The sequence below is a fragment of the Sinocyclocheilus anshuiensis genome, unplaced genomic scaffold (assembly GCF_001515605.1).
Source record: "Sinocyclocheilus anshuiensis isolate Anshui unplaced genomic scaffold, SAMN03320099.WGS_v1.1 scaffold2012, whole genome shotgun sequence".
Taxonomy (NCBI): domain Eukaryota; kingdom Metazoa; phylum Chordata; class Actinopteri; order Cypriniformes; family Cyprinidae; genus Sinocyclocheilus; species Sinocyclocheilus anshuiensis.
Genome location: NW_015555967.1, coordinates 469,802 through 489,747, shown reverse-complemented (window position 1 = coordinate 489,747; position 19,946 = coordinate 469,802). Strand labels below are relative to the sequence as shown.

The window sequence follows — 19,946 nt, the reverse complement described above, 5'->3', positions numbered from 1 at the left end:
CAGAATAGCATACGCTGTTTACGTTCAGTGGATATTCTCCAAAATGGCACCAGGGTGACGCGGGTTCGGAGGTCTTACGGGTTTGGAACGACATGAGGGTGAGTAATTAATGACAGAATTTTCAGTTTTGGGTGAACTAACCCTTTAAATCTCCTAACAGACACTCAATTTCTTGTAATTGAACTTCATATCTTACGTTGTGAATCTACATTTAAAAAATTGCAACCGTTTTTCATAATTCTGACTTTTTCTCGTAAATGTGAGTGTATATCTAATGTTTCAGCATCATTACTCCAGTCTTCAGTCTCACATGATCCTTCAGAAATCATTCTAATATGCTGATTTGCTGCTCAAAAATTATTTCTGATTATTATCAACGTTGAAAACAGTTGTGTGCTTTGTGGAAAATGTGGAAAGTTCAAAAGAACAGCATTTATTCAAAGTAGAATGAATGTAAAAGTCTTTACTGTCACTTTTGATGAATTCAATGCAGCCTTGCTGAATCAAAGTATTAATTTCTTTCAAAAAAAATATTTCTGACCAAAATGTTTTAAACAATAGTGTCTTTGAAAGTTTAGAAAGACGAAAAAAGTAGACACACTCAAAGCTGATATTATCTACAAAGAAAATTTTTAATGCGGTTCGTATGTAAAGCAGATTTAAGCTGAATTACTAACCGATTGTTGCAGACGAAGCACTGTAATTAATTCAGAGCTGAAGTGCTTAATGTATATCTGATACATATATAGACACACACACATCTTTGTAAAGACAGCAGAGTATGGAAACTCACAGGTTGTTTTATCGTGCATATATGGAAAAGTTTCAAGGTTTGTTTTTGAAATGTCTCACATTTTATACTACTCAAAGTGAGCGGAGCGCCTAAAAAAACAGAATAAATTATCAGCTTTTTTTCCAAGGAGATTACAGGTTTTCCTCTGGTTTATGATGTTTAAAATAATTTCCACACATCAGCCAGATTTAGAGGAAATATCAACCTTGAAAAAAGTTTTTTGCCAATAGGGATGATGCTTTCATTAATTGTAAATACGCTTTCAGAACCGTGTTTGCTGTCAGCTGGAGATGAATAAGGACTGCTGCTGTCTAAAATATGCATATTTCATGACGTTAATGTATAGCACTTTAGTCCGCATCAAGCTGTGGGCAGATCCGTGGAGATCTGCGATGTCTACTGCGGTACCTCATCAGCACAGAGTTCATAGAGTTTCTCTCTTTCCTTCTACCATCTCCATCCTATTTAACTGTTCCCAGCACCCCCACCTCCACACTGCTGGCTGCGCGGGCTGACTCAGATGTCAGAGCGCGTTATTTCAGCAAGCTGATTAACAATAATGTGTCTTTATCTGGGCTCTTTGTGGTACAGGGTTTTGGTGGTGGGGCCGCACTGGGATTTGGATGAGGGAGGAGGCATCGCGGAGCAATAATGAGTTCTCATTTTGTTAATGCCTCTCCACACCTCTTCAAACATGCATCATATACTCACCTCCAACATGGGGACAGACATTTCACACTGCTGAATATGCAGTTTGAGTTTGCTGTGTGGGTTTTGTCTGAAAGTGTGAGGTTATGTGTGTAGAAGTGCAGTATTCATGTTAGACAGGTAGCGTGTGTGGGTTCCTGCAGTTGTCGTTGTCTGATTGACAGGTGTGCTCGCGATTTAAAAGCTGTTTAAAAGTGCAACAGTAGATCTGTTTTCTGCCTTCCTCGTCTCTCCAGCTCCTCCAAGCATTATTGACATGAACATGGCCTAGAAAAACCTTTACCATCTCACTCTTGTTTCACTCAGATTGTTCCTCTGAGTCATTCCCGCTCTTGTTCCACTTCTCTGTACCTGAGTGAAACCTGTCAAGAACATGGCCAGGTCTTGTCCGGCCACCCCAAAAGTAAAAAGAAAGAAATAAGAATTGTAATTTTTGATTAAAAAAAAAAAGAATAATTAATTAATTCTACATTTAAGACCATTAAGATGTTTAGCACTGTAATTTCGTTTCCAGGACAATAAAAATGTAAAATGAATGAATCATATTGTATAAATACTTCCAAATTTAAATAATATTTAAAAACCAAGTACAAGAACAAGTAACTTTATTTATTTGTTTATTGTTTCTTCTTATTATTAGAATTTTTATGAATTAATGAATTAATTATTTTTATTTATATATTTTAATGTGGTGAGAATACTTTTTATTAGTGCTTAAGCATCATGAAGATAATGTCACAATCCAAAAAATATTTTCTTTTTTTAATGTAATTCTTTATTTTTTGTTTTGATTTTAGAGTGAATGTTTTTTTTTTTTTTTTTTTTTTTTTGAGAATTGCCCAAGAAAAAAAAAACTGAAATATATACTTGTATATGTATGTATGTGAACCCTTTGAAGATTTTTTGGATTGTGAAATTAACTTTATTTTCTATATTTAATATTATTTAATATTTTAAATTATTATTATTTAAATATACTAATTATTATTAATATTAGCAGAAACTAATATTAACATACAAGATATATATGTTTTATTGCTTGTTTAATCGGAATAATCCTATGCAAAAGTTAGAGTAAAACATCTGAATGCATTATGGTGATGAGTATTTGTAAATCTTAATATTGCTTTTTTCGTTTTATTATTAGGGTGAAATATGACCTGGACATGCTTCACCCACCACTCTCTCTGTCTCTGTCTCTCTCTCTTCTTTTCCCTTATATTAAACTCTCTTAAATTAGACCGTGGCCTCTCACCTTTCTCATCCCCTGTCCTTCACTCCCCCATGCTGTTCTATCTTTTATTCATCTCATCTCGATCCTTCTCTCTCTCTATTATCTGTGCCTGTTTAGATCATTAATTCTTAATGTTGCCGCATGAAAATGTCCATTAAAGGCAGCCCCGAAAGTACAAAACACAGGGATTCACTTGAATGTTTGACTAGTTCCTGTAATTATTTAACCAAGCTTACAAGACCCTTTGCAGAACCTCCGCCACATAAGTGTCTCTCGTCTGAGCTGCAGGGAACAGCAGGCCTGGACAGCGCAGTTAACTAGGAGGGAGTTGTCTTGTTTCATTAGTTGTGGCTGGATTTATTACTCTGGCTGTGAGTTTATGACCTTGTTAAAGAAATAGTTTGGTATTTTGTTGTTGTGATCGTAGAAGAGTCTGAGTTATGTCCCTGTCTCACCATTCAGTTCTGTGCACTGCAGGGGTAGCAGCTTTGTGCGCTGTCTGGACATTTCTGTACTGAGCTGCTGGACGGGTCAGTCATTAAAACAGGAGAACCCTGAGTGTGTGTGTGTGTGTGTGTGTGTGTGTGTGGAGAGATGATGTCAGACAGGATTAGCTGTTAATACCTGTCAATTGCTCACCAAAGATGACATTTAAGATAACAGCTGTGGGATTTTAGCCCTGTTTCCATAGGGACTGGACTCACGGTGTGTGTCAAGACAAGCCAGAAAGACGGACGTCACCACAATGTCGTTATTACCAGTGGCGATACTTGGCATTTACTTTTAGCCTTGACTTGGAGGCATTATTAAAAAATCACAGCAAAAGGAAACTGCTTACGGTCATAATTAAACACCCCCTGAAATTGCTTGACAAGTGCAGTTTGTATGTTTGTTTTTCTTTTTTCTTTTTGACATTTCCTATTCAAACAGGATGTTGGTGCGGGACATATCAAAGGGCTTTTTTTCAAATAGCCAATACGTTTAGTTTACAAAAACGTGTGTGTATATATATATGTATATGTATGTATCAGTATCAGCCAATAAAAGCAATTATTTGCACTATTGCCATCGGCTGATTGTGAAAAAAACAAACAAAAAAACAAAGCAATTGTGATAAATAAAATGTCCAACTTGTTTGTTTTATTCCAGCTAAAATTAATTATTAAAATTATGAATTCTGAATTCATAAGTATGAATTCCATTCAGTGACATCTTTGTACAGTGCTTGAACAATCAGCAATAGGCTCACTTAAAGGTAGTTCACCCAAAATGAAAATTGTCCTAATTTACTCACCCTTATGTTGATCCAAACCTGTATGACTTTATTTCTTCTGTGGAACAAAAAGAAAATATTTTGAAGAAATATTTTATATATTTTTTCCCATACAATGAAAGTCAGTAGGGTTCAGTGTTGTTTTGGACTTTCATTGTACAAAAACAGTTGAACATTCTTCAAAATATCATCTTTTGTGTTCCGCGGAAGAAAGAAAGGTTTGGAATGACATTAGGGTGAATAAATGGTGACAGAATCTTGATTTTGTGGGAACTATCCTTTTAAGCCATTCATCCAATCACTGCACGGCTCAGTGAAGCAATAGAACAACTGTTCCTCATAAACGCGCTCACTTAGTGCATCACATCTGCGTAGCGGCAGATGAAAGAGACTTGTTTAACCACAATCCACTGCATGACAGGACTTTATGTGTTACAGATCACAGCAGCAGGCCCGAAAACCAGAACATCTGAAATCTATTGCAAAGTTCATTGTATTCTCACAGTCAAAAGGTGATGATTAGGTCCAGTAAGGTTTTGACGTCTGGAAAAGAGTGTATGTTCCCTTCTTCCAGGTTTAGGACATGCTATAGAAAGCTGTTTGACAAACAAGCAGTAAGTGGTAATCCTACAATGTGTAGTGTCACTTACACTAAAAAACTATGTGATGTAGAAAAAGTTTAACTCGGAAATTGCTAGTAAATTTGATTTGATTCCTTTTAAATTTGAAATGATTCCTCAATTCCAAAGTGCTGGGAATTACGAATAAATTACTATCGATTTCTCTTTAATAGCCTTTTAGTCGTTCAGTAATAGTGATAAGTCTGATTTGATTCCACATACCAGTTCTTTCAGGGCCCCCAAAACTCTAAACATGCCCTTGAAAAATAATCCGAAACAACAGTGAAGTATCGATTCCATGGTTAATTCCAGAACCAGGAATTCCAAGCCTTTGGAACGGAACAGCTCTAAACCCTAAAATCTGAAATAGTATTTTCTTGTAAAACGTACACCAGTAGTCTTTGTTTTATTTACAACTTCGAAAAATGTTTTTTACAGTGTACCTATCTTTCAGCAAATCAGGTGGCCAATTTTACATCACCTAATTAATATTCATAAGGCAAACTGAAAAGGTTCATAATGAGATTCCCATACTTTTCAGATCATTTCCTATGTCCCTATGTTACACTGAGCTATAGAGTGATTTCCCGAGGTGTCCTTGAACAGTCCCGCTCTGCCATGGTTTTGTCAGAGATATTTTCTGTCATTGAAAGGCCTCTTCTCTATGTTGGAATGAGTTCTCAGATAATCTCTTACACACCCACAGTTTGTCTTGTATTGCGTACTGCCCCCTTTAGGCCTGCCCTGGCACAGCTGCAGGATAATGAGGTCATGGAGGCCCTCTTGCCAGCAGGAACTTGAGCTTACTTAAGGAAAATTACTCTGGGTTTGTGCAGCCCAAACTGATTGTGCTAATTCCTAGAGGGCTGAAAAGGTCGACTTGGCCGCTGGCCTTATTTGTCGGGGGTTAAAACCATCTTTTCAAGCTGTTGTTGCTCCCATCACTGGTCATCATGGGTCAATTCCCTTTTCTCAGGTGGGGATTGTGTAGGGGGCAGGGGAATTTTGGGAGGGGGCGGAGTGGGTCAGTATGAGGGTCATTTCAAAATGTTTTTTTCCTTCATTTCAGTTCCAGACATGCTTCTTTGTACATCACCGCAGATCATCGTCTCAATTACCGAAGTCATCCGTTGTTCTCTCTCGTCAGTGATTTTTTTCGACTGCTCGGGAGAACATGTAGACTGTAAAGTCTGCACTGCAGTGTGTGTCATGTCTGCTTTTCATCTTCCTATTAAACCCACAGCCGCTTGTCTACCACAACCATCATAAGAACCTTCCACACTACTGTTTTTTTTCTACGCGCACTCACCTTTCCTCTCACCATCTTCCTCTGTCTTCTCATAGTTCTTTCTAGGGATGTCAGAAATACAGGTACTTCGGTACCAAGTCAATAATAAAACTACAGATTCAATGTTTTTATAGCTGAGTTTTACACCCACTTTCAAATGCCCACATTCATTTTTTTTTGTTGTGAAATAAAACTCTGCTTAAATTAATTACAAATGAAATACATATAAAAATCTAGATAAACTAGTCAACCTCAATTGGGACCATTGTTAGCTATTCCTAATATTTAATAATCATGCAGTAAAGGCTATGCCAATAATTTTTATTTTAAATATATTTACTTTTGGTTTATTTATTTATTTATTAATTTTTTATGTCATTTCTAGATTATTACTTAAACTTGATAGTACTGATACAGACCTTAAAAACGTAACATTTTTAAATTCTATCTCTCTTCAGTTTTTGTTCTATTGCTCGTTATTTGTTTCTTTGTTCCTGATTTTATTTTTCTCAAATAATTTATTGAGAAAATTAATCAGTGTTTAATTGATAAATACTTAAAGCTACATGCCGTTTTTTATTTAATTTGGTAATAATTATATATTTATTTTGCATTCTAAATAAAGTGTTTTGTCCATTAGCATATTAGTTTTTGATGTGGTATCAAAAATGGCATCAAAAATCATGAAATTTCACCTACTGACATTTTGGTATCATGGCAACCCTAGGTAACTCTCTGTTCCTCTCTCTGCTGATCAAGTTCAGCTTTTACACCTTTACTCAACATCTCTGCATCCCTAGAGGGAGAAAAGAGAGAATGAGGGAGGTGAAGAACACAATGAGAGCCATTAGGTGATGAATCATTTTTTTTCTACACCTCCAGTGTGTTGACTAATGACTGCTGCGAGCACTAAAAAGGTCATGTTTTTGGATTCAGTCCATGAGTGTGAGTTTGTGTGTATTTCTGTATGTGTGTACATGTGAGGGGGTAAATCTTTTATATGTTGTGTGTATTCTCTTAAGATTATTCAAGTCAGTTTTGGGTAAATGTAATATTTGGCTTCGTAGTAAGAGGCTCTTTGGATGAAATCCAGGGGTTTTCATTGTTCTTGATTTTAACATAAATTTGTTGTAATGTTTTTGACCTTTTTGAGGCGAATTGCAAAGTTTTGAAATTCATGAATTTTAAAGAAGTTTTCTGGGTTTAATTGAAGTTGAGCTGCATGGACAGCACCTGTGTCATGCTGTCGATTGCCAGAGAAAATAATTGTGTTTGTAGTAGTGCACTTATAATGGAGGTCTGTGGGGCAAGGTATTCTACCAGAATAGATTAAAGTAAAACAATTAAAATACATTCTTTCAAAAGTATAGCCACAAGATTTGATCATTTATGTATGTTAAATGTTACTTACTAACCTTGTCTTTTCAAATTTACATTAAGTTTTTTTTTTTTTTTTACTCATGTGTACTTGTATGTCCAATAATACATAGACAAGATGTACACTACCATACAAAAGTTTAAGGTCAGCATATTAGAATGATTTCTGAAGGATCATGTGACACTGAAGACTGGAGTAATGATGCTGAAAATTCAGCTTTGACCTCATCATAGGAATAAATTGCATTCTAAAATATATTATAAATATAATAAACTGAGGGAAGAATCTAAATTAATTTTGGTAGTAATTGAAAGCATGTCACAGATGTTGTCAATAGAGATTAATTTAAATTGAATCGAGGAAATTTCTTACAAATCCTTAAATCTGTGGCAAACATCATTGCACAAAAGTGCTTTGAACATAAACTACAAATACATTAGGCAACCGGCAAATATGGAACCCCACTTCAGTCGCAGTTCCTTGGTATCAAGCTTCACCTAAAATGAAACTGTTACCCTCAAGCAGAAAAGCTATTGAATGTTTGCTGGCACCCCTCGGTCGGCATGTGCTCCTCAGCCGTCTGCCGTAATGTTTTCCTAAGAACGTAATAATCAAGAGAGATTTTGGATGGGAAAAGTCTTTGTACATGAGCGCCGTGGTTTCCAGAGCGCTGCAGATTAGCTACGGTGTGTCATTCAGAGGATCAATAAAATATTAAATGGATCGAATACAAAGTGTTTCTGCTATGAAGAATTCAAGATCACCCTTATGAGCTGCCTTTATATTTGGAAAAGAAAATAATTTTGAAGATGAAGCTCTTTGTACCGTGGAGATTGAGCTCGAACATTGTTTGAATGCAGTATTCAGTGCCTGGATGCTGAGTTATTCAGACTTACATGGATAAAGTACCAAGATTTTCAGAGAGGCGCCTCACCTATGTAATATTTAGTCATGGGAAGGCTGGAAGATGCAATGACTGTGTGTTTCAGAGACTGTTTGTGCGCTGCGGGCTGATTGTATACATGGTTAAAAGGCAACATAGTTGCAGTCGAGTCTCTGTTATTCCTGAGAGACAGTTTCCTATATACAAAGCAGCCTGGAGACGGGCAAGTACTAAATAGGCAAGAAGCAATGCTGGAAAGCCACCAAGCATGCTGGCATGAAAGAACACGTCCTGTGAGGACGACCACCTCAGTCACAACGGCATACTCAAAGAAATATGTTCATTGACATGGAAATAAAACAAACATATTGACTTTTAGTGATTGTCTATTCAATGATTTGGACAGGAAATGTCTTCAAATTTTAAAAACCTTCATTTGGAGGATTTCCTCTGCATTGAATTAGATTTTTAAATTGATTTGATTCATTCATTAGCATTTCGTGCAATTAATTCTGTTAATACTTTTAATTAATTGACAGTAATAATGTTTACACGTATGTTTTTTTTCTGCCGTGCAACAAAAGTGATGACTAAATAAAATTCATATAATTTTTTAACTTCATTAAACTGACATCAACTTACATTAATTAGAAAGTAAACAACTTGTAGAAAAGGGGCATGACATTTATTTTATGAAGTAATTTTTTCAACAAACAGTCAGTGAATGCAGTGCTGAACCTTCAAAAAATGTTGATCGTCAACCACAGGAGGTCAAACTAAATATAACATGAGCTGTTTATTTTCTGTTCATTTTATAAGATTTGCGAAGCTTCCAACCTTGTTGCAAAAAAAAAGCGACTTCCCTGATTTATGAGATTTTATTTTGTACAAACAGGCATAAAATAAACATCAAAAACAGAGTTGTTTATAAAGGTTGAGCTTAATGAATGCACTCAAAATTGAGAAAATGGATTGAGTTCATTTATTTGCTCTCATGCTGTAGAAGTGAACCTTGGGTTTCACAATTTTAAGGAATGATACATTTATAATGAGGAAAAACCATGTGGTATCAGGATTGTGTGTGAAACGTGGAGCCCAGCTAAATTTAGTTTTTAGAATTTTGCAAATTACAAATTAGAAGTTTTAAAATTACTTTTTAGTAAGAATTATGGAGTAACTTTCTAGCAGAATGGTGTGTCCAAAATCTTGTACCACAAGCTAATTTTCTATCACAATTATGATACATTGATGACACAGTAATCCAGTCTGAAAAGCTACTTTGAAACAATGTGTATTGTTTAAAGCACTGTACGAATAAACCTGACTTGACCTACTACAATTAATCAAATGTTAATTCAACAGATTCTATCAAAACTTGTGTAATTTAAATTGTTTGATAGTTGAGACAGGCCAAAATCAGAGGGGAATACAGAAATTTTATTTGTTTAAAACATGCTATATTTCATTAACATTATGTTAGTTTGGCAAGCATTTCTCATAGTCATCACAACAAAAACATGGATTTGTGCCTCTGATGATTAATGAAAAAAAAATCAATGGGACACCAACATGTTATTTATTCATAGAAAGTGCCAGTTACACAGTTATGCTCGCTTTTCCTTTACATGAGTGAGTGGCTGCACATTGCTGTGAAGTAATGGGGAATCATAAACCAGCGTTTTATTGCTAAGTCACAGGGTTCCAGTCAGCCGTCATTGCACACCAATGGAAATGTTGAAAGAACCTTGACATTAATATTATGTTTTGGTTTTGTTTTTTTCAACCTCTTTCCCAAAGCTACCTCTGACGGTACAAAAGAAGGAATCAACAGCATGAGAGGAGGCGTCTGCGTGACGCGAGGGATGAAGTTGGTTCTCAAAGTGGGACAGAGTGAGTATCATCATTACCTCCAAAAACACATCAATGAATGAACCTAAGCACTGAGGGAGAGTCAAAATTCAATAAATGTTGTGTCAATACAAGCTCACTCCTGTCCACAGTTGAAGAAATTGAATCCTACATCAAAATGTGCTGAATGTTTTTTTTGCTTTCATAGCTGCATATGGCCTTCCCCCAAAGCCCAAACCTGATCCAGGCCGACCCAGCAACAGAATCCCAGGTAACAACCAGAAATAACCCGGGACACTTATGAGCTTAACCCTGGGTTAAAATCAGTTTTTTAGTTCAGGATTAAGGCCACTTTTAATCCTGCGTTAAGCAGCATTTCACTAGCAATTTTGAAAAGATGTTAGCTGTGCACCTGGGTTGCTAAACCCTGCTCCAGAAGAGGCACTAAACCAGAATTGCAGTGTCAGCGGTGCACAGAGTGAAACAGCAAAAATGTTTAGCAACAGACAACCAATCATAAACTAAATAATGGTTGCTTCATTAAATATTTATTTTTTATTGTTTATTTTTATTGTTTTTTATTGTATAGGACAGTTGACAGGAAATTGGAGGGAGAGAGAAGGGAAATGGGTTGGGTACATGACCCAGGTCAGACTCAAACCTTGGCCCCTGTGAGCATAACAGCTCCGTATGTCATGAGTAACATGTACTCATTAAATATTGAAGGACTTTGTGCAGTTGCAAAATTTTTCACACTGTTTAGGTTTAGTGTCTTGAGGGAAACAGTTAAGTGATGCCTAATGCTTCTCTGCATTGTCCGTTGAATTGTTGTCTTTATTTTTGTAGTGATGGAATATGGAATATGTAAACATAAAAGAAGTTGAAGTAAATTTACTGAAACGAAGACAAATTTAATAATGAATATCTCCACATCTCTGCTGAAATAAATTTAAAGCTAAATACACTCTTAAGAAAAATGGTTCTAAACAGTACCAAAAATACGGCTTGTAACAATAGCAGAACCCTTTTTAGTGCTAAATATAACCTTTTTTATAGGGTTCCATATAGAACCATGCTTTGAAAATGCTATATACGACCTTTAGGGTTTTAAACGACAATAACAACAACAACGTGTCAATTAGGTACTTTTTTTAATGACGTGAAATTGTAGCAAAAATGACAGTGTTCCAACAACAGTTAATAGCAGAATACATTAATGAATGACAAAGGACATTGAACATAAATAAATGCTTAAAGAAATAAAACAAAATAGAACATAAAATAGTGTATTGAAGACCTTCTATGATGCCTTTAAGTTAATCATTATGTGTATTTTGGTGTGATTGAGTGGCAGTTTCTCTCTGCAGATGACGAGGTTGTAGGATGTGACAGCATCTGAAATGCACAATTGAGTTTAGATATACAGTTTGTCTCCTTTCATTTGTTTATGTGAAACAATTGTTTATGTGTATGTATGTGAGCATTTCACAATGTTAAAAGGAAAATGTAATATAAAGTCAAAGGATAGCTGGGTATGTTTATGCATAACCTTAGTAATAAAACATATCTAACAAAATTGACCAAAAATCCAATATCTTTTTTACTTACTTAGTAAAGAAGAGGAGAGTATCCTTAACTGAATAGAGCTGGTCACACTTACATGTTCTCTTAAACTAAAAAGAGAAAAGACATAGGAAACCAATTAGCATTTGAAAGTTATAATTTATAGACATTTTAAGAAAGAAATAATTTACCTGTTGAGAGTGTGTTGACAGTCTGTGTAGTTGGATGACTGAGCTCCAGAAAATCAGTAATGAGGCATCTTAGAGTGTAGCCTCGGTTAGGGTTTTACATTAAAACAACAACAACAATAACCACAGCAGCAGCATGTTGTGTGAATTATGTTTTTATTGACATGCAAAATTATCAGTGCTCTTAACAACAGTTATTAGCTGAATACATTAATGAATGACAATTGACATTGAACATGAATAAATACATAAAGAATAAAACACAAAATAAGAACAAAAAATAGATGTGATGAAGACCAAATTTCAGTGAAACAATCACAATCCAGTCAATATGGTGCCTTAAAGTCCATCATTTTGGTGTGATTAAGTAGCGATTTTGACACTCTGCAGATGATGAGGTTGTGTGATACATCTGAAATATACAATTAAGTTTAGAGTTACAGTGTGTCCATGTGTTTGTGTAAAAACAATTATGTTTATGAAGGCCAAAAGCAAAAATGGACAGTTTGTGAGTGCTTCACAATCTTAAAAGAAAAAAGTGATATAAAGTCATTGTCAGTTACAGATATGAAAAACAAAAGGGCGGGAATAAAGAACCCTAAACTCTAACACAAAAAAACATTTCAGCATGAAAGGGATCTTCAGAATAATATGGTTCTAAATAAAACCATTACTGCATGTAAAGAACCATCTTTTTTTAGAGTGTAGAAATACTTAAAAAAAAATCAAAATACTTAAAAACAACAAATTATTATTCAATTATCAAAATGATTAAAATTAAAATGAAAACTGAAAATAATGAAAGTTTATTCAAAATAATAATAAATACTATAATAGTATATAAATAATGACTAGCTAAAATAACACTGAAATAGAATGTTAACCAAGGCTCAGAAAGACGCCAAGTAAACAGTTTTAATGATGAAAATCTCATGGGGTCTGCTTTCAACTGCATTTACGTATTAACCTTGATGCCATATGCATATGCATCTGTTGTCATGTTGATGCACTGTCTAGCGTTCTTTGAATTGATTTCATTTCTTGTAGGCTTAGACTGCACTGGTTGATCTCCATAAAGTAAACATTTGAGGAACCAGCATTGTTGAAGCCAAACATGAGGCATATTTGAACTCAAGCTCAAAGCTAGAAACCAAAGCTAGTTATGGATTAAATCGAATCTAATCTAAATACTATCAGGATGTTTGTCGTAGAAGATAAAGCCACAAAGCAAGTGAGCTTCAGAAGTCCTGCAAGTGGATGTTGGGTCGTTGATTTATCAGCTCTTTTCTGTTTCAGATACAGAAAGTGGCTCTAAAGCGGGTGATGGGAGTGAGGCCGGTGAGAGGGGAGACGGCGGGGCCGTGTCTGTCTCTAACATCGCCTTAATCACCGGTGGTGCCGGGGGAGCCTTCATCCTCCTGATCGCCGTAGTGATCGCTGTGGTGTGTTACCGCCGACGGAAAGCCAAGCACTCCGAATCTCACCACCCCGCCCTTACGCTCTCCTCTCTTACCCCAAAGAGAGGCAGCTCCTGCGGGGCAGCTACGGGAGTCGGCGGAGGCAACAATAATGGCTCAGAGCCCAGTGATATCATCATTCCCCTACGGACCTCTGACTCTGCGTACTGCCCCCATTACGAAAAAGTCAGTGGCGATTACGGACACCCCGTCTACATCGTTCAAGAGATGCCCCCTCAGAGTCCAGCCAATATTTACTACAAAGTATGAGATCAGCGAACACACAGACAGCCCATCCTGAATTTATGGTACCTCACACACATGCACTGTGTCCAAGTGACTCTATATTTAAGAGCCTATTCGCGGTACTAAAACTTGGACCTGAAGTTGAGTTCTAGAAAAGTGGTAAATCCAGATTTTATGTCAGCAGTGTGTTTGCGTTCATTTACACGTGTGTGTCTCTGTGCGCGGATGACTGATTTCACATGTACTCAGGTGCAAGTGAATTTACACATCCGTTCTAATGGTTGAAACTGAGTTATTGTGCTTATCCTCAAAACCAAACAGTAGAGAGTGATTCATACTTTAAAAAAGAATACCTATATAAATACTATAAGTACTTCTTACATTTTTACACTCTGGGGGGAAATTCACTAAGAAAGTGCACTGGCTGATTGCGTGTGTTTATTTGCACATGCATTGTTTTAGTGGTCCATTCAGTAAAGGAAATCCGGTATCAATAAAAACGCACACCCAAAAGATCTAAACACCGTCTCCACGCCACAATTCTCCACCTTGCTGAATTGCAGATTAGCACAATCTGGCATAGTTTACTGGGACTGTACCGTATCGCTAAGATCCAGACAACTGACTGACTCTTTAAAATGCCAAAAAGCATTTCGACTCCATTGTGCGTCTAGATAGGTTTCCATTTAAAAGCTTTTTTCATCATTTGATGAATTAATGTGCCCTTATCACTAGAAACTTTACACAAACTTATTTTTTAAATGTTAGCACATTGCTAATTGCTTCTTTTTTTTTTTTGACAGTTTTGGGTACCAGACAAAACAGATGTCTTCTGATGTGATCTGGTGAAGACACCGAATTCAAAATTCCTTGCACTTTGGAACAATCTAACATTTTTGGTGTAATTGGCAGAATCAAGCTTTTTTGGCTTAGTTGGATCTGTTGTTTTGCGCATTCTAAAATAAGGCTCATTTGCATAGAAAGGAGGCATGTTTGCGCTGAAACTGAAAAAATGCTTTAATAATTCACTGAATTTTTTTAAATACTATTCCATCGCACAAAGCGCTTGTTAAACTGGATTGTGGCTAGTGAATGAGACGCCGAGTGTATTGGGCGCAAAAGTACTGCAACTGTTTAGTGAATTGGCCCCTCTTTATTTTGTTTTTCTCAGTTCATCTGATTGTAAATGTTTGTCTTTTCTGAACTCGGACCTCCATCTGATTTATTTATTGAGCATCAAAGAAACAGTTTTTCATTCCTTCCACTTCATCAGCTTCCTATCGCAACTCCTTAGCGCCCGGTTGTTTGTTTTTGAGTTTTTTTTTAACATTTTTATGTGAGCAGCAGGAATCGCATGTGGAGGAGGTGTAGACTGATGTTCGACTATTTCAGATGGAGACTCTTCTGAGGTTTCCAAGAGGTTGGAGGTCAAAGTTAAGCAGTCAGAGAAAAACCCCTCAGCGCTGCGTGGGAGTCCTTCACTCAAGATGATCTGAGGGGTTCTCGCTCTCTGCCCGGCCTTTTGAAGTACTGTGTACACCATGATAAATGCTCATTTACCCTAGACACACAATGCCAAACTTCTATACACTTAACACGCACATCCACATTACTGCAGTTTGTGTTTTCATGTGTTAACCCCTGCAGATGGACTTCAGCTGTGCATTTGAATGTGTTTCAAAGCGTTGTGGTTCAGGCTGAAGACAGTACTCTCATTATCACATTTCGGGTGACGTCTCCAAACCATCTCTGACATTATCACCCTGTGCCAGCTTGAGGCTTCAGGTCCACAGTTCACCAGAGTTATTTCACTGGATGAGACATGACATCATCACGAGATGTAAGAAGAGACAGTACGTTACCAGCCGGAGTGACCTGAGCTTTCTGGTTCAGACTTCTCTCTTCACGTCTCTGTTGATTTAAGGATTTCTTGCCATCATTACCATAAATGACTAACTACCAGAAATGGCACCTTTATCATTTTATTCTTCCCATTTTATCGCTTTCAAAAGTGTTAATTTGTTTGTAGATTGATCAAATGAGAATATTCTAAATGAAGGGAAAACAAACCGTTTTATCCAACCTACCCTGCTCGTGTCTGTGGTAACCCTCAATGGTAACTAGCATTGGGAACTGTAAGAAATTTAACAATTGTGGTTCTGATTCCCTTTAACTTTCCCATTGACTATTCTTTTAGTACATCTGAAGAAAGACATTTGCATTTATTGCATTTGCTGTCCTTAACAGTCTGTTGCCAAATGATGGACTTTTCAGACTTTTTAATGGTGACAAATTCAATCCAATAATTAGTCCTAACTATGTATTAAATAAAAAAAAATAAACATGTCAAAAATGTGGTAAGATTTTATATTTTCAAATTTTTTAATGTCATTAATACATTTTTATAAAATACCACAAATTACAAAAAAAACAATGTGTATATTTATCTGAACATTGTCATATGAACATTGAGTCAGGAACTACACTGAGTTAAGTCACACAAGCCTTAAGACCGAAATAACAAAAATAATAACTTTTAAGTTAGTCATTTGTTCGGGAATCAGACTACGCTGGTCACTATGAACAGATAAAGATATTGAGTTTTATTTAAGACACTTATTAGCAAGTAATTGGATATCTACGAGCAGAACTTTATACCGCTTTGTTTTTTCGTTATGTCTACAAAATAATTGGTACTTATTACTAATGAATGGACAGGAGATTTTTTTTTTTCCACAAAGTCTGCATATATTTATCAAAGATTTTTTCTGATGCACCACTATTCACAATGGCTACGTCCGAAATCGCATACTGTACTCTCATGAGTAGGTACATATTTTAATTAATTAATTACTTCGCAATCACTAAAAAGGTGTGTTCTATATAGGATGAATGTGTGTGGTAGGCTACTGCATGTATGTAATCTTGACATACGACGTTCATAATGTTGCCATTGTCACGTGACCTACCAGCATCAGTTGCGTTGCTTCGCTGTCATTCACAAATCCTTTCCCGTGGCCTCATGGGATAGTAAATTGTCCATCGTATGCACACTTATGTGTCTCGCTGGTAGTAGTAGGTCATCCGGGTACTTTTTCCCTACTGTTTTATGATTACTGTGAATTTGGACATACTACTTTTGTTCCATACTTTTTTCGCCTACTATGTAATAAGGAAGTATGCCATTTCGGATGCAGCCAGAGACTGTTGTGTCATTATTTGAATGAGTTTTTATATTGTGGTATTCAAGAAGGATGCATTTCCAAACTACTGCCCCTGTAGGCCTGGAGGAACCATTGTCAGGCTTATTCATACTTTATTTTTTATAGTTTCTTTATCAATGTATAATTTCTCCTTTACACCAGCATTATGTGATATACTCTGCTTCCCAAATCCTGAAAGATGTAAAGCACTTCCTCGACTAGCCAGGCCATGGGTTAGGCAGGTTTTTTTTTTCTTCTTCTTCTTTGTCCAGCTTCTTTGTTTAGCAAAGGTGAGCCATCTGGCCTGATTAGTGTTGACCTAAGCCACCCAAAGCATTACAATACATACCAAAAATTTCCAATAGCGACCACAAAATGACACCAAACCCTGTTTTACATTTTACATAGTCATTCAATACTGGCTGTTACACTTTTATTTGTTTACATTTGTCACCTAATATCATAATTTGAGATGCCTTGATACTGAAATGTGATAAAGACTGTTTCTAACTAATTCAACAGTATTTCTCTAAACAATGCTGTTTTCAAGAGGACTTTTTCAGTGTTTTAAAAGTCCAGTTGTACTGGACAGGACTTGATGTTCGGACTATGTTGAGACATTATAAAAAAAACATTGAGGCAATGTTAAATAAATGTTAATATGTTTAAGAAGATGTTGAGATTAGACACTGGAAATAACTGTTTGTTGTACCCATTCCTTTACTCTCTCTTTTTCTCTCTCTTTCCAACCAAGACACTCTTATCAAATAAAGATTACATTCCATGCAGTAAAACTCTGATAAAATTAAAAAAACTTGCTTCTGAGCTGGTTTATCATGGCTATCATTCACCTTTATAACAGTGATTCTCAAACCTCCCAGAGGGCGTTTTTACCACTACTTGTTTTATGCTGTTTTTGACCATTCTTCATTAGATTTCCCTCTTTCCATATTCCTTCTTGCTCACTTGATCTCATAATATCTTCCCACAGTTCACCTCTGTTGTTACTCTGTTTGTCCACTGACTCGATACAGTTCGCTGCTGGCTTGTGATAAGTGCTTGATGACATCACTGGCATTTTAATGGCACAGTCACTCCCTTCCCCTCCCGGTTTCACTCGTTCTGTCTTCCTTCTTGGTTCATCTCTCTATATCAGTGTTTGATGTGTTGCCCCCGTCAAGTCTGGGCACTAAATCAAATGGGCACTTTGACAGGCGCCATAAAAACCCCTCACTACCAAAACCCCACATGACCCTTCACAGTATAGTCGTAAGAAACTATGGCTGCTGCATTTGAGCGTCTGTTTGTTCTTGAAACAGACTCTGGCAGAGTGTGATAGAGTTGTTTTTCAGTCCAATAATATCCACGCCAGCAGGCCACTGACAGGTTGTCAGAGACGAAGCTGTTAAGACAGAAGCACAAGCACATGTGGACACACAAGCTTTGATTCGAGATATTGTTACATGTTATCAGTTTCATAATCATTCATTTTCTTTCGGTTCATTCACCAGGAGATTAAACGGATCCCTTCAATTCAAATATTTATTCAGAATCTGTACATCTCTCCACCGACAGACGCTTCTACCCAAAACCGTGACGGTATTAAAGCGGTTCCAGGACAATATGACATTATAGGCAAATTTAAATGCAGAACATTTTTACCATACTGCTCTGAGGCTGTGCGCATGATTGACAGGTCGTATCATACAGTGTGTACTCCTCTTTCTCTGAAACTCACCTTCGCTCTGCTAATGGCCGCCTGAGGGGAGAGGGTCCGTCTGGGCCTCATAGATAGCGAAACTGTGTGTGCCTGTGTTTGTTTTCGTTTGGCTATTTGTGTGTGCGGAGAGTTCGCCAGTGAATTGGAGGGTTGGCTAGAGGCGAGAGGTTAGTGCTGAATCTTTTCGTTTGTGTGTATGGTGTGCGCCCTTCAAATTCTTCTGTTTATTGACCTGTACATATGCTGGAGCTGGTCTTACATTAATCACTAACTTAAATGTTACACACTAGGTTCCCTTTCAGAATTTGCATAACTGTCAACACACACACACTGCTGTAAAGTTTTATTGATATTCTGACACATACCAGGACTAGCTCTGCTTTTTTAAACCACATGAACAGATTTCACACCATCTGTGTACCATCAGTGAATCACATACACACATATACTATCAATACTAGCATGCACACTTAGTATTGTTCATAATATTTGGCAAAAGTGGGTTATTTTGCAACATGCACACACATAAGCTCTACTGCCTACATAGGCAACATTCTAACTGTGTTATTCTTATGTTGTTATTCAAATAGTACAATATTCATAAGTACACACAAATTAACCATGGTTTTGCTACACACACCATAGTTTAACCATGGTATTTGTAGTGGTTATACAAATGGTAATCAATACAGCAAAAAAAAATAAAGTTACTTTTACTATAATAAACCCATGGTTAATTTTTGTAAGGGCAGTACACACAAATTATGGGCAAAAGTCCATTTTAACTGAGCAAACACAGAACATTCCGGTAATGTTAGTGTACGGTTTCCATTTGGTTGTTTTTATTGGGAACCAATAATTATTCTCAGAGTGTTCACAAACACTGGATTTGCAATTGATTTCAACAGAATTGCTGCTAAGCTAATACCAAAATACTCATAAGCCTAGAAAACACAAGATGCACAAACAATAGTCAAAATGGTCAATTTTTACTCAGCAAACACAGAACTTTCCATCTTCCAAGAACGTTCTGGGGACCAAGCATTGTTAGCGGGATAATTGTGTTGAATTTAAATGTGCTGGATAAAATTGTTAAATTGAGTTATAGATTTATTTATAATCAACATTTCTCTTGTATCATCTGCCATCTTGAATTTATTTTTTTTCTGCTGACTTTTTGTAGTGCATTTCTGGGATCACCTTCATGGCAAAAAAAAACATGCACTGCTGCTTTAGAATATAGGTGCATTTTATAATTTTTTTTTTAAAAGTTAACTACATTCCCGTCAGCAGTGCAACATTGGTGCTTTAAAAATACTGTCTCCATAGACAGCTCACTAGGTTTTGGAGCAGAGCAATAAAATGTAATCTTCATTATCGTCCTACACAACTGCAAATACACTCACACACATCATCCCTTTGGTGACAGAATGAGATTTGTGATCTTGTCAGGATTATCCATGCTCTGGTTTCTAGGTCAGCATTCCATCAGAACAGACATCCTCACTAAGAGACACAGGTCACACCCACACACACACCCACAC

The 19,946-nt window shown here is 36.5% G+C and overlaps 1 protein-coding gene and 1 long non-coding RNA gene across 5 annotated transcripts in view; both read left to right on the top strand.

Moving 5' to 3' along the window:
• The window catches only part of efnb3a (ephrin-B3a), a 38,500-nt gene extending 23,318 nt beyond the window's left edge, over window positions 1-15,182 (top strand). For 2 of the 3 annotated variants that reach the window (XM_016470559.1, XM_016470557.1), the window contains 3 exons: window positions 9,975-10,067; window positions 10,234-10,296; window positions 13,073-13,698. In XM_016470559.1, the coding sequence (XP_016326045.1) occupies window positions 9,975-10,067; window positions 10,234-10,296; window positions 13,073-13,503 (587 nt within the window). In that variant the 3' untranslated portion in view covers window positions 13,504-13,698. Of the gene's footprint in view, window positions 1-9,974; window positions 10,068-10,233; window positions 10,297-13,072; window positions 13,699-14,823 lie in introns of those variants that run through there. The other variant, XM_016470558.1, reaches the window with a different exon arrangement.
• A 3,249-nt stretch (window positions 15,183-18,431) lies between these two features.
• LOC107675996 (uncharacterized) overlaps window positions 18,432-19,946 on the top strand; it is a 23,213-nt gene continuing 21,698 nt past the window's right edge. For both annotated transcript variants that reach the window (XR_001632668.1, XR_001632669.1), the window contains exon 1: window positions 18,432-18,569. This is a non-coding gene — a long non-coding RNA (uncharacterized LOC107675996). The remainder of the gene's footprint in view (window positions 18,570-19,946) is intronic.